This window comes from Leptodactylus fuscus, chromosome 6 (assembly GCF_031893055.1).
Source record: "Leptodactylus fuscus isolate aLepFus1 chromosome 6, aLepFus1.hap2, whole genome shotgun sequence".
NCBI lineage: Eukaryota > Metazoa > Chordata > Amphibia > Anura > Leptodactylidae > Leptodactylus > Leptodactylus fuscus.
This window is the reverse complement of record NC_134270.1, coordinates 14,436,307-14,451,826: the sequence shown is the minus strand read 5'-3', so window position 1 is coordinate 14,451,826 and position 15,520 is coordinate 14,436,307. Positions and strand designations below refer to the sequence as shown.

The window sequence follows — 15,520 nt, the reverse complement described above, 5'->3', positions numbered from 1 at the left end:
GGACTTTATTACATTAGTATACATATCTTATACTATCTGCTACACATCTGTTCTATCACTTGCTTATATATACTTACATATGTTGTGTACGGGGAGAGGAGACTAAGCCGATACCGCACATCCATCTGGCCGCAGCTTATCTTTGTGCTAAAATCCGCCATTCCCGACCTCACTCCCCTGACATCAGGCCGATGCGTACGGCTCCGGCAGAGTAAAAACACTTCTCTTATCACTTCTGAGGAGTATTTTTAGCCAAGAAGCCATACGAAATTCTCAATAATGCAAATATATAATACGTTTCCCACCAGTATAGATAATATCGGATATCTTTTCCTTATTACATACAGCACAATTTATCCTAAAGTAAGTGAGATCGGATCTGAAGAGGTTTCGGAAGATATCGGAGCTGGCTGTCAGTATCTGCACAGCGCGGTGTAAAATAGGATTACACGTCCAAACCTAGAAGGTTCCCGTCCTGCGAAATGTTGGCAATTGTGCAGCACCCGTAAGTGACAGCTGCGGGGTCAGGATATCACACATTAATGAGGCGGCACAAGAAGATCCTGCTGAATATGGAGCCCCTGCGAATGGAAGAATAACCAAGGTCCAGTTCTAAAAATGATAACAGAACCTATTTGTTTGTTCTGTATATTGCAATATACTTAAAGGGGCACTCCGGTGATTTTTTCATTCATTATTTGCCTGAAAGCCCATTTAATTAAAGGGATCCTATCATTGGATACTCTTTTTTTCTCGATCACATGTAGGAATAGCCTTAAGAAAGGCTATTCTTCGTCTACCTTTAGATGTCTTCTCCGCGCCGCCATTCGGTAGAGATCTCAGTTTTTGTCTGTATGCAAATGAGTTCTCTCACAGCACTAGGGGCGGTCCCCAGAGCTCAAACAGCACTGGGGCGTCCCCAATGCTGCCAGTGAACTCTCCAGCGACGCCTCTTCTTCTTCTGGACCTCCCTCTCCCTGTGTCTTCTTCCGTCCTGGGTTTCAATCTTCTAGGCCTCAGGCAGAGCCAACTGTGCATGTCCGGGCCACAAGAAAAATGGCTGCTTACACAGTAAGCTGGTGTAAGCAGCCATTTTCTTGTGGCCGATTAAAAAGTAAGCAGCCATTTTCTTGTGACCCGGGCATGCGCAGTCAGCTCTGCCCGAGGCCTAGAAGATTGAAACCCAGTACGGAAGAAGACATAGAGAGAGGCCGTTCCAGAAGAAGAGGCGTCGCTGGAGAGTTCTCTCGCAGCATTGGGGCCCGCCCCCAGTGCTGCGAGAGAACTCATTTGCATACCAAAGAAAACCTGGATTTCTACCGAACGGCGGCACGGAGAAGACATCTAAAGGTAGGAGAAGAATAGTCTTTCATAAGACTATTAATACGTGTTAGTCAGAAAAAAAGGAAATCCAATGATAGGATCCCTTTAATAGTAACGTTTTCTCTTCAGTGTTTTTCCTTATCATGCTTTTCACCTACCTCTATGGGTCACAGGATCAAAGCGTGATCTGTTTTTTCTAGCATGGGTTGCTGTACAGACAGGAGGTCTCTCTCTGCTACCTTGGAGATACTATAAAGAACGATCATGTGACCTGAGATTCATCAAGGCCCCATTCTTCTGCCCTACCTCTTGTGCCAAAAAGCCACCCTGCTCCTCCTCTGCTCCCTCGGTCATACTGCCTATAGTTACCCCCTCCCTTACAGTTAGGTCGCCATGCCTCCATTACCTTTCCCACTAAAGTAAAGCTTGCAGGACCTTTGGTGATATCATCCTCACAGTGTAAGGTCCTGGAAGTTGCATTTTAGGGTGCAAGTACTAGACAGAGTTTCATATGTCTCATATAATTCTTGCGCACCATAGGGGTGTCCTATGCGTGAGAAACTGAATTCTTCAACATTTCGTGGCTGGTGGGTGCAACACAGTGGCTCAGTGGTTAGCACTGCAGCATTGGAGTCCTGGGTTCGAATCCTGCCACGAACAACATCTGCAGGGAGTTTGTATGTTCTCCCCGTGTTTTCATGGATTTCCTCCCATTGTACAAAGACATACTGATAGGGAAAAATGTGCAATGTGATCCCTATATGGGGCTCACAATCTACATAAAAACAAAAAAAAAACACAAGAACATTTTGGAGCTGGTGTACAATATAAGCATTATTCACACCAGAGAGAAGTAACAGAAAATGAAGAGTAAGTAATAGTAAATGGCCTACACCACTCAATTTTTTTTACAAAATGGTATGGAGAAAAATGGCACAATTTTTGTGCCAAAAAATTGTCTTTTTTTTTTTTACTCCAGAAAACTGCCGTGAACAGATGGATAACTTCCCTCCCAGTGTGTTGTTGTGTCTATATGACAGTATATAGGTTTACAGGGTAAAATCTGGAGGCAGAGCCCCTATAATAGAGTCACCGTCTGACAACAGCAGAGATATATTTACCCTAATTTTTTTTTTTTTTTTAACGTAAATTGTGAGCCCCATATAGGGATCACAATGTACATTTTTTCCCTATCAGTATGTCTTTGTAGAATGGGAGGGAATCCACGCAAAAACAGGGAGAACATACAAACTCCTTGCAGATGTTGTTCCTGGCGGGATCCGAACCCAGGACTCCAGCACTGCAAGGCTGCAGTGCTAACCACTGAGACACCGTGTTGCCCCATATTTACCCTAACTTTCTCTTCGGACTTACCGTGCATCTTTGACCGCTGACTCCTCCTCCATCTCCAACCCCTTCAGTTTTAGGGCTTCCTGCAGTTTCTGGATGGAGGACTCCGATTCTTGAACAGCCTCGGCTCCTTTCAGCTCCATTTCCCTTGTAACTTCCAACTCTTTTGTCAGTAACTTCACCTTAAAACAAAAAAACATACAATTCCAATGCTGGCCCCGCTGAAGAAGCTTGTGTATAGTGAAGAACAGATTCGTATAACGCGCATCTATTACCCACGTTGTGGAAATGTGGCTTTTATTGTTGCAGATTTTGGCAATGCCAGGAAGGGCTACAAAAGGAATGGGAAATGTAAAGGAAGTTCTTGTACTTCTACCTTCTACTCAAAAAACCGAGGCAAAATCTGCAACAAAAAAAGCTATAATTCCGCAAAGCCTCACCCCAATGTAATAGTTATCTGCTCGGTTCATAAAGGGTTACAAAGAAATTCTATTTTATGGTAAATGGCCATCAATGTACAAGATATTAGAGGTTTCCTGGTCCCTGTTACATTCTTGTACAAGGGTCTTTGTCTGCAGCCAGCTCCATGTTATGTTAATACAAGTTCTGATTGGAAGCGACGCCCTATAGGCATTATTCTCATTGGATGAAACATGTGAGAACTGTTACCACATGTTACCATGTTACATGTCCTTTATCTACCTGGCTCAAAAGTTCCCTTCACCCCAGAAGGGTACATAAGAAATGAAATAAGGTTAAATCCCTATTTTAGGAATTATGGTTAAATTCAACCATAACAAGTCAATCCCTCTCCACTTCTAGCAATCCTTATGTGTACATTGTACTTTATACCTTGAGTTCGTGGGAAAGGACTATGGTGCTCATCTCATCGAGGCGTAGACGGAACTCGTGCTCGCGCTTCTTCATTTCACAGTCAAATTCCAAAGATAATTCCTACATAGAAAAGACAAAAAAAGAAACCTGGGTATAATCCGTCACATAGTCGGTTCACCATATGTACTCCATGTCTATGAACTGGCACTGAGAGTATGGAGGTCTATGCTGGGTGTATAATATAACGTGGGTACTCCATGCCAACCCAGACGTCACCACATCCAACAACTCCACCACCCATTATTGGGATTGGGATTGTCCAGGATCTGCAGGTAATGGATGCTGATGACTTATTCACAGGTTAGGATCAGTATCAGATTGGTTGGAGTCTGACATCCGACCAAGGGGAAGTAGCTCTGCTCCTATCTGCAGGTCACCGGGACCACTGCTACAGTGTACAGACCACCATGTTGTTTACAGCTTCTGGCTCTGTATACTGTAATGGTGACACTGGGGAAATGAACCTCCATTCCCTTGAATAGGATTAGGGCTGTATACCCCTTCGAAACAGTAGTCTGAGTGTCGGATCCCCACTGATCGGATATTGTGGATAAGCCATCAGCATCCATTACATTCAGGCCTGGTCATTAATGGGTTACTCAATACCGACTGCAAAGAGGCTTCATGTTGCTTTTTTATATGCCCCGGGTCCTCTACAGGGGTGCAACCTAATAAAAGGAAGATATACATTATACCCCCACAAAGATCCAGGACGTCCATCCGCAGGCTGCACAGTGTCCAGAGAGTAGGGGGCTGCAGTGCTGGGGGGGTCACAAGAGCTCTGCAGCAGGGGGGACGGCTGTTTTCGCTGTGGTTGCCTCGATGTGGAGCCAATAATGTCACACATTTCTGACACGGTCTCCATTGACATCGGGCCAGTGCAGGGCTTGGGTTACAGAGGTCAGGCCAGGAGTTACCGGGAATTCTGTGATGATGGCTCATTGTGAGGAAGTAATCTCCAAGAAATATCAGGATATTAATACACCAGGTTCTTGTACTTACCTATATAGACCCATACTGCAGAGGGTAGTCAGAATATCTGCATTAAAGGGATCCTATCATTAAGAAGCATTTTTTTTTTTGTCCCTAACACGTAGGAATAGTCTTAAGAAATGCAATTCTTCTCTTACCTTTGACCAGAAGCAGAGAGCAAAGGTAGACGGCACTGCCCACTCAAATAATATCGGCAAAAATGTTATGACACTGTTTTAAATAAGTCCTTATGGATCGGAAACAAAATCTGATGGATATTGGTGCTCACAACCCTTAAGAAAAAAGTAGCAATTTGTAGAAAATGAAGAAATGTGGGTGGGCACTCACCAATCAGTAGAAGGCATCTTTCTTCCTTTATGTAAAATAATACCTTTATTAGAGTACAATAAAATAAGTCCTCAGGGAGGGAGAGATGACATAAATGGCAGAAAAAACAGGCAACAGCCGTTTCGCGTTGTCAAACGCTTTTTCAAGCCTAATATGCAATAATTGTTGAAAAAGCGTTTGACAACGCGAAACGGCTGTTGCCTGTTTTTTCTGCCATTTATGTCATCTCTCCCTCCCTGAGGACTTATTTTATTGTACTCTAATAAAGGTATTATTTTACATAAAGGAAGAAAGATGCCTTCTACTGATTGGTGAGTGCCCACCCACATTTCTTCATTTTCTACAAATTGCTTCTCTTACCTTTCGTTGTCTTCTCCGAGCCACCATTCGGTAGAAATCCCGTTTTTTGTCTGTATGCAAATGAGTTCTCTTGCAGCACTCGCAGCAGTACACAGCGCTCAAACAGTACAGGGGGCGTCCCCAATGCTGCGAGTGAACTCTCCAGCGCCGCCTCCATCTTCTTCAGGAATGGCCTCTTCACGCATCTTCTTCTGGAGCTGGTTCAATCTTCTAGGCCTCGGGCAGAGCTGACTGCGCATGCCCACGGTCACAAGAAAATGGCTGCTTATACAGTAAGCTGTGTAAGCAGCCATTTTCTTGTGGCCTGTGGGCATGCGCAGTCAGCTCCACCTGAAGCCTAGTTTTAACCCAGCTCCGGAAGAAGATGCGCAGAGAGGCCATTCCTGAAGACGATACAGAGTTCTCTTGCAGCATTGGGGACGCCCCCAGTGCTGTTTGAGTGCTGAGGCCCGCCCCCAGTGCTGTGAGAGAACTCATTTGCATACAGACAAAAATCTGAATTTCTACCGAACAGCGGCGCAGAGAAGAATCTAAAGGTAGGAGAAGAATAGCATTTCTTAAGGATATTCCTACATGTGATTGAGAAAAATGTCATTTTAATGATAGAATCCCTTTAAAGGGTTTCTACCACAAAAGATCATTGGGGTCCACTCAGACCCCACTGATCAGAACGATGGGGCGGTTGGTCAAGGCGATGCTCACTTAGAAAATTAATAGAGCAACAGTGTGCATACCTGGCTTGTCGTTCCATCAGGATAGGAGAACTGTAAACCGTTGTGGTTTTGGAAGTCGCAGCATGTCAATTATACCTACAGAAACGCCAGTGGTTTCCCTATACATATAATGGAAACCTGATGCGTTTGTGCCGCGGTTTTTCCTGTAGTGCTTTTTCGCCAAGGCTAGCTATATGGGCAGACACAATGGGCAGAAATTACTATCTCAAATACGCCCGTTTTTCTGGCACACACGGCTGTAAACGTGGCGCATCTTTGTCACTCGGACTTCTCTTGTTCCGACGACATGCCATAGTGTTCCCTTGCAATAGAGCAAGATGGGGCAGGGGCGTAAAATGCAATAATTCAGGTGTGTTTCACACCAGCCAGGGATTTGATTGAGAACGCCGGTCTTAATAAATCCCCCATATTGTAATAAATAATCCTGCTTTGTGTTGTTCCTCCTGGAAATGTACTGAATTCCTACATCTATAGGGTGTGTTCCTACACACTGACACAGTCAGCACTGATCAGACATTATTCAGACATTTCCAGGAGGAACAACGGAGGTATCGATTAAAGCAGTGATCTAAGAAGATACTAAATACATATATACTATGTTGGAGAGGGAGCGGGATTCGGAGAGAGGACAAGGATTTGGTCACCCCCCTACCCACCTGTACCAGACAAGCCTTCTATTGCTCAGTGACCTTTCCGAATTCCTCTGGAGCGCTGCTATTTGCACCTTATTTGACAAAAGTCACGTCAGGGTAACTATGAATGTTAGAACAACACAGAGGGCCAAGGCAAAGGTCCTGCCCAAAAATACCCCTATTAAATGTGACCTTTCTCAAGGTTGCAGGGCCCCGGCTCTCGGATCCGACCCCCCCTTATCCCCCTGCATTCTTGTACATCTGCACTTACTACGCCGGCTGGTATCTTTAGTCAGGCTGCCAGATGGAGGACGGCAGCTGCCCAGATCTGCCTGACACGGGCACGACCGCCCGTCCAAGAGCAGTAAGCGCTGTGTGATGTGTGAACGGAGATCAACAGGCTGTAAAAACAGACACAGCGCAGCTCGCCCCTCTATGAGGATGCCCCTAATATACAACCCAGTAGGTATAACCTATACACTAAACCTGGCCTTACATAGTAGACGACTGTGGAACCAGCTGAAACTGGCCCCCAACAACAGTATAAAAGACGGTTCCCACAGCTGGATTGCAACATGGACAGCACCTTACTCCCCTATCCAAATATAGCTGCACCGAAAGGATTGTGCAAGTGTATGGGGGAGATAGCTGTCAGTCTCTAGGCCAAGCTTTAGCCAAGTGTGCATGTCTATGGGGGTTGGGAGAGATAGTTGTCAGCCAAAGATAGAAATCTACTATTACTTACGGTATGTTCAGATGGTAAGGTGGAAGAAAAAAACATTTGATTTAGTTCAACTTTCTCCCCTGCACCGCTGATACAGAGGATTGTGACGGATTCAACGTCCCCAATCACTTCGGGAAAGCAGATTTTAGCATATATGCAGAATATGTGCTACATACAGATCATGCAGGTTTTTTTTATTTTGTTTCTGCACCCCCCTTTCCCCAAGACCCCATAAATCGCCTCAGTAATTTCACCTCCGGCATGTTCGTCATTGATGCGGTAACCTGTACAACATGGCGGTTACCTCCCCGCAGGCTCTGTGGACGCTTCTTTTCTGAGCCCTGACGCTGCCCCATCATCTCGCAGCAACGTCAGCGCGGCTTGGCCAAGTGTCATCTCACGAGACAGGTCTATAGCGCTTGTTTCCAGAAGCATCACTGAGCCCCAGACCCATCTTGCAAGCGAGATCTCGCGAGATGACATATGACCAAGCCGCTCAGAAAAGAACCGTCCACGGAGCCTGTAGGGAAGTAACTGCCCCATTGTACAGGATACCGCCTTGTCTTGTCTGACGGTCGGGCCCTGCACAGATCAGCTATTGCAGCAGTCTGCAGGTGTTGGAGGCAGCTAGTGGACAGACAGCACATGCTCCTATTCAGGTAAAAGTGGTGCTACACCCCCATCAATGTGGTGGTTCAGGGGAATTGCAGCACCACTCCTATTACTTGTGCTGAATGCACTGTCCACCCACTAGCAGCTTCTGGTGTCTGGAGGCTGCTGCAACAGCTGATCTGTGCCCAGTCAGGGTGTCTGACCCCCACAGATCACACACTGATGACCTCTTCATGTGACCACATTGGTTATCCTCATTAATCATGTGACTAGATTGGTTATCAGCTCAGACATGTGCACACATCAGTATAGGCCAGCACTGATGGTTATTGCGGTCACATGACTAGCAGGTCCTTAGTACACAATACCCCTCTCTCACCTGTCTCTGTAGGCTCAGGTCTCCTTGCACTTCTTCGATTTTCCTTTCCAGCTGACGCTTCACCTTCTCATACTCTTCACGGAGACGATCGATGTCGCCATTTTTAGAACTATGACATACAGAGAAAACACAACGAACAATAAAACAATGGCACAGAAATACTTAAAATCAACAACATTGGATTTACACCGCCACGTCTGCTCTGTCCTCACCCGCTATGTCACGTGCCATGTTTTGTACCCGAGTGCCAGGCAGGGCAGAGGGTGAGCTGTAATTCAACAGGACAAAGTGGAAATGGCAGATGAAAGAACAGAACTCATTACAGCAGGACAAACATAGAACATTCCGGCTACATCCAGTGTCGCCAAGATACAAAGTGTGGAAAGGTCAAGTGATGGCGGCACATTTTACATATGGCACACAGGATAGGTCATCAGTATGTGAGGTGTTGGGGTCGGACACCTGGACCCTGCACTTACTAGTATAGGAGCCTGCACCACTGTCAGATTCTGATACTAAAAATCACAAAATACCGCTTCACCGCCAACATGGATGGTATTAGCTAAGTGTATACGTAGGACATGTAAGCAATAGATCTTTGTCGGAACAAACTATGGCACTGTTTGGTACCTTGGGCACTATAGGACTGTGTCTATATATGGCTAGTAATTGGCCGTAACGTGACAGCGTAGCGTGTGCAGGACAAGGTTGCTGTATGACACTTTCTAAGCAATGGGTGTGCTATTTATCAGGAACCGGACAGCACTATGGCGATATATTCACATATACAGATACTATATGGCTATTAGGATGTGGACAAAGGTTGAAGCAGCGCACATTACTCTCCCCCCTCTCTGAGATTTGGGAGGTATGTAAATGTCATCTGATGAACGCCACGGCCTGAGACAGGGGGCCATGACATGGCACAACTGCTGCCAAGCTGCCATCACCTTCTCGGCTGTCAGCACAGTGTCAATCCCGCTCTGAGCTCAACATTTAGGATCTGTTCACACTGCCAACACAGGCTCAGTTTGTCGCCTTTGTCAGCAGTCTCAGGAGACCCCAGAGAAAGAACAGCATTGGGAGTAAATGCCACAATGTCAGTGTGAACGGGGTCTATAGGATAAGGTCTAGTCATAGTGCGCCATACCTGTTCACTCGCTCTAGATCCAGCTGGTGCTCCTTAACCCTGCGCTGACAATGGCCCTGTAAGTCATCATACTTCTTCTTCTCCCGCTGGATCTCTCGCTGAAGTTTCTCCACCTGCACCTTCAAGTCGCTTATTTCACGTTGCTTGGCATTCTCCACCACCTTCAGCCGGTTGAACACGACGCCATATTGTTCCAGCTCCCGATCCCGCTCGGCCAGGACTTTGAGGTTGTGGGTGAAATCCTTCTTCAGTCTGATAAACTTATCTTTCTGCTCCTGGAGGTTCTTCAGGGCGTCTTTAAGGTTCCGCTGGAGGGAGAGGATCTGACGCTGCTGGAGATCTTTCCATTCTTGCTCTTTCTTTGCCAGTAGATCACTTATATCGGCGTCTTCTGATAACATCCCGCCACGTACATGTACACGCACCGCCTGCAAATACACAATATAGTCACTGCAAAATGGAAAAGTCACTTTCCTAATTCTATATTTAATCAGGATTATAAGAAAGCTGGGTGACAATTTATCTTCTTTCCTGCATATACAGTTAGGTCTAGAAATATTTGGACAGTGACGTCATCTTCATGATTTTTGGATCTGCAGCCACCATATTAGATGTGAAATGAGACAACTGATATACAATAGAAGTGCAGACCTTCAAGTTTAAAGGGATCCTATTAAAGGGATTCTTTTTTGCTCCCTAAGGGGCAGTTCACACGGAGCGCGGCGCTTCAAAACAGATCCCATTCATTTCAATGTGTGCCAGCATACGCGCGATACACATTGAAATCAATGGGAGACTTTGTAACTCAATGTGTATCGCGCAGATGCCGGCACACATTGAAATGAATGGGATGTTTTGATGCACCGCGCTCTGACACGTGTATACGTGCCTGAATGTGCGGCGCGTTACTCCGTGTGAACTACTCCTTACACGTCGGAATAGCCTTAAGACAAGCTATTCTTCTCCTACCTTTAGATGACTTCTCTGCGCCGCCGTTCGGTAGAAATCATGGTTTTCTTCGGTATGCAAATGAGTTCTCTCGCAGCACTGGGGGCGTCACCAATGCTGCAAGAAAAATCTCCAGCGCCGCCTCCATCTTCTTCAGGAACGCTCTCTCCCTGCGTCTTTTTCCGTCCTGGTTTTTCAATCTTCTAAGCCTCGGGGAGAGCCGACTGCGCATGCCCGTGGCCACAAGAAAGTGACCGCTTACACAGTAAGCTGGTGTAAGCAGCCATTTTCTTGTGGCCAGGGCAAGTGCAGTCGGCTCTGCCCGAGGCTTAGAAGATTGAAACCCAGGACGGAAGAAGACACAGGGAGAGGTCGTTTCAGAGGAAGATGGAGGCGGCACTGGAGATTTGTCTCGCAGCACTGGGGATGCCCCCAGTGCTGCGAGAGAACTCATTTGCATACCAAAGAGAACCGGGATTTCTACTAAAAGGCGGTGCAGAGAAGACAATGAAAGGTAGGAGAAGGATAGACTTTCTTAAGGCTATTCCTACGTGTTAGGGAGAAAAAAAGGGAATCCAATGATAGGATCCCTTTAATTGATGAAGGGATAACCAGGGAATAGCGGGCCTAGTAATAGCTTGTGAGATAATTGTTCATTTACATTTGGTCCCTAAAAAAAGAAGCAGCGACATATTACAGAGATGTAATTCCAAAACCCTTCCTCTGATGAGGACGTGAATAAAAGCTGAGAGTCTGCACTATAAGCCCAGGTTGATTATATAACGGTATCTTCAATATGAGTTGGTAAAAATCTAAAATGCCAAAACTTATCATTGTCCAAATATTTTTGGACCTAACTGTATATACATGTTATGTAGAAGCCTGACTGACAACCTCTATGGAAACTGCATTTACTGGCGCTATACAGGCCTTTCACTTGAATAGGGGCACAGCTGCTTCTGTCTCCATTTCTGATACCTAGAAGCACCCACATCATCTGATTGTTGTGGGGTCTAGTTGTCGGACCCAGCATCGATTGGATACAGGTGATCTATCTTGTAGATAGGTCACCAGTATCAAAGGTGACAGGGGGAGAGGGCTGGAAAACCCCTTTAAGATCCTTTGAATGAAAAAAAAAAAAAAAAAAGCAACAAAACGTGTGAAATGTGAACCCAGCCTTACTGTGCTTCTGATCGGGTCCATGTTGGTCAGATGACTGCATCTTTTAGGGATTCAAGCTGTGGTCTGAATCCGGACCCCTGCTGTCCTTCTTGAAGTGATGGATCACAGCAGCAGCTGCCTATACAGCGGCATGTCCAAATTCCTATATGTGAACTTCTATATAGACAACAGGGACAAGTGCCGATCCCTACGGCCACTACTGTGATCCATCGCTACAAGAGGGACAGTGGTCGGGATATCAGTTTTTCTCCTGACCACTGTCATTATGTCACCTCCCCTGTGAACACATGGCTGCAGAGGGGGTACTAAGAGGATATTGTACTGTATGGAGGCATTATACTGTACAGGAACTAATGTGGTATTATACTATGTGCAGGGCATTATGGGAGCACTATACTGTGTGAAGGTATTAAGGCGACATTATATTGTGTGGGGACACAAATGGGGCATTATACCAGGCGGCATTATACCGTGTGAATGTCACTAAATGGGCATTATACCATGTGGAGGTCACTAAAGGTGGATTATACTGTATGGAGGTCACTAACTGGGCATTATTGTGTGGAAGACACTAAGTAGACATTACTATTACAGTATTGGGGCACAAAAGGATCGGGTTGAGTCAAAGTGGGTAAGGACAGGGTTAGTGACACAACTTAACATATGTAAATACTGGATGTGTCCAGTTCAGACCTTCAGGTCATGGATCTGTACTATAACAGATTGAGCGCCCCTGTTTTAGGGCATGGCTATACATCGCCAAACCCAACCCCCCATGGTGCCCACTGCTCCTATGATTCTGCAGGTAACACTTTGGTATAACTCGCCACCGGGCACAGTGGGGCTTCAGCTGACATTGCCGCATTGTCTGGCGGTGACCTACCATATAGTTTTTGGTGCAGTCTCAATTTTACAAGTGAAACAGATTTATTTTAAAATATTTCACCTGTAAAATAAAAAACTGCACAAATGAAAGCAACAAGAAAACTGAATTATTCACTTATTTCTGAGGCGGTTTTGATGCAGAATTAACTGCATCATATACCGTAAATGTGCCCAAAAATTAAAGGTGTTCTCCAGGTAGGGTTTAAACAATTACTTTTTTGTGGCAAACCTCAGGATTCCGGGCTTGTTCTGACACTGGGTCACATGATCAGAACCAGAACTTCACCCCCTATCTAGTGTTCACTGCATTATAATGAGTTAGTCAATGGCAGCCAGTGATGACGGGAGAGGAAGGGGTCGGCAGTGACACGGGGTCCGGTCACCCATGATGACATGACCCAGGGTTAGAACCAGCCTGGAAACCTGGGGTTCATCACAAATAAAACATGGTGGGGAGTAAATGTAGAGAATCTGAAGGATCTTCACCAAAAAAAAAATGCATTTAGTTCTAATTCCACCTTGTGAATGAAGCCGTGTGCAGTATATAAGATGTATATGTGCAGACAAACAGGGGGAGGAATGAGGAGCGGGACTGTCTGTAGGATGGATGACATGTTTATGGCTCATATACTTACCCACCCACCTTGTGTGCCCCTTCTACCACATCACCCCATAACCTGAATCATCAATTTCTTTATTACTTACATTTGGGTACATTCACACATTGCAGTTTTTGGTGCAGTTTTTTAATGTACAAGTGAATCGTGTTAAATAAATGCGTCTCACCTGCTATATCAAAAACCGCATACAGTGTGACTGCAGCCCTAATGTCTAAGCCCCACCCTGACACATTTTCTGACCACGCCCCTATGGTGATGGCTAGTGTGGCTCCATAGCCAGTGACTACACAGAGTGTCCTTAAATCATAGCCAGGCCGGCCAGTAAGCATGTGTGTGAAGCATACGTTTCTCGGACGCTATTCACATTGTATACGCGTTGATTACGTCTCCTCACCTCCTCGCTCAGATTCCGGGTAGTCCGATCCTTGAAGTCCGTACAAGTCTAGGACGTATCACTTCCGGTACCGCCACCAAGCGGCACCATTACTATAGTAACAAGCGTATTCTAGGAAGGTGCGCCGTAAAAACCTTCCCCGAGTGGAAACACTGCTTGAGTTCCTGGGCACTTCCTGACCGGGGGCAATAAACTGGTGTTCTGTGTGACTCCCAGGAGGGTTAGGCACCAGCCCCTAAAGCTGACCCTATGTCATGTAACCTGCTGTGATCCCATAGACAGAGCTGGGAATTACATGCCATTATGGTGGTATAAAGGCATAAAAATTGCAATTGTGTGTCAGCTCACTCACATGTCCTGAAGAGGCATAAACGTAATCTTGGTTTTGCAGTTACTAGTAGAGAAGGAGTTTGCACAGAAAAAACATCCTCTCAGCCTGAGGCGAGCAATCCACTGCATCCAAAAGATCATTCCAGCAAACAATCCCGTACTTAAAATGTAGCCTTTATTGTAAAGTCATCCGGAATATGGTACAGTCAGTGGTTCTGTGTTCTAAGCACCAGGCTATGAGTAAGGGGCTATTATAAGCTCCGAAACACGTCAGCCAGACGCTCTCTTTTGACATTGCCGTCATGAACATTTTTTATTGATTGCCTGTACCATATTCCGGATGACTTTACAATAAAGGCTAAGTTTTAAGTACGGGATTGTTTGCTGGAATTATCTTTTGGACGCAGCGGTATAAAGGCATAGTCTATGTAGCTAACAGATATTATTTAACACCTTCACATCAATGAAAACAGGCCTCCCTAATCCCCCATAGAGTCTGCAAACCAGGCCCCTTAGCCCCCCTTGAAACCATTTTGTGTTTTGCATTTTCCAAAAGTCGTATTTTTTTTTTCAGGTCACGTATCGGAATGGGGACTTGTGGTTTTTTTTGCTGGAAAAAACTTACTTTTATTTTTTAATCGTGGGACGCTGGAAAATAATTATTAATGGGGTGGGATTGGGAGTAATACAGTTGCACCACTTTTTAGTTTTTGTTTTCATGGTGTTCATTGTGTTGTCTTTTGTTCTGCAGGTCCGCTTCAAACAGCTGATCGACAGGGGTTCTGGGTGTCAGGGGTCCCCTACAGATCTTCAATTGATGACCTATCCTAAGGGCAAGTTAATGCCCAGGTCGATTAATTGAAAAATAACCAAAACTGAACATCAACCAGGATAAGGGAGCTTTCACACTTGCGCCCGGTGTCCGGTGTGTGCATTCCGCCGGGTTTCCGTCTTCAGCCTTATTAAAACTGGACAGGGGACTGAAAACCGACGATCAGCTTTAAAATCCATTCATTTGGCCGCCCATGTCCGCCTGCAGCCTATCTGCGTTGAACCCGTTTTTTTTAACCAGACATAAAAGTCGGACATGCAGGACTTTGTGTCCAGCTAAAAAAAAAAAAAGGTTTCCCTGCAGACAGGACACGGGCGGTCACCTTTGCAAACCCATTCAAGTGAATGGGTTTTAAAACTGACCACCCAGTTTCCATCCCCTGTTCAGTTTCGCTGGGGCTGAAGATAGAAACCCGACGGAATGCACAAACCAGATTTATGCACAAACATAAAAAAGATTGCTACTCGCCTCTCCTGTACATCTCACTGCTGTCATTGGCAATTCTGGCGATGCTTGCGCCTATGCCTTACGATGCCATGTGATGATGAAGCCCAATCAGCGGTCCCTGACGTCAGCCAGAAGCACTAAAGAAAACATAGAGTTTTGCCAGAGCCTCCTCACCTCCCTTGTCGCCCAATTTATTATACCTTGGGGTCCTCGGATGTGGGAGTGATTTATTACCTGTGATTTCATTGCAGGGGAGAGTAGAGAAGGAAGGAGTATACAGAGAGAGCAGGCAGATGAATCATGCGAAATGTAGTTTGTCCACAGATTTACTGCATGTAATTAACAGTGATACAAGGAGCAGCAAGTAAAATATAGCCAAGCAAAGGGTGCACAAGGGAAAAATG

General features: G+C 45.5%; 1 protein-coding gene across 1 annotated transcript in view; it reads right to left on the bottom strand.

Annotated features, from left to right (window-relative positions):
* CCDC57 (coiled-coil domain containing 57) overlaps nt 1-13,588 on the bottom strand; it is a 44,891-nt gene extending 31,303 nt beyond the window's left edge. Inside the window, exons 1-5 of the mRNA XM_075278207.1 lie at nt 13,508-13,588; nt 9,479-9,906; nt 8,329-8,437; nt 3,526-3,627; nt 2,698-2,855 (exon numbers count right to left, since the gene is read on the bottom strand). Coding sequence (XP_075134308.1) covers nt 2,698-2,855; nt 3,526-3,627; nt 8,329-8,437; nt 9,479-9,879 — 770 coding nt within the window. The 5' untranslated portion in view covers nt 9,880-9,906; nt 13,508-13,588. The remainder of the gene's footprint in view (nt 1-2,697; nt 2,856-3,525; nt 3,628-8,328; nt 8,438-9,478; nt 9,907-13,507) is intronic.
* Nucleotides 13,589-15,520: the final 1,932 nt, after the last annotated feature.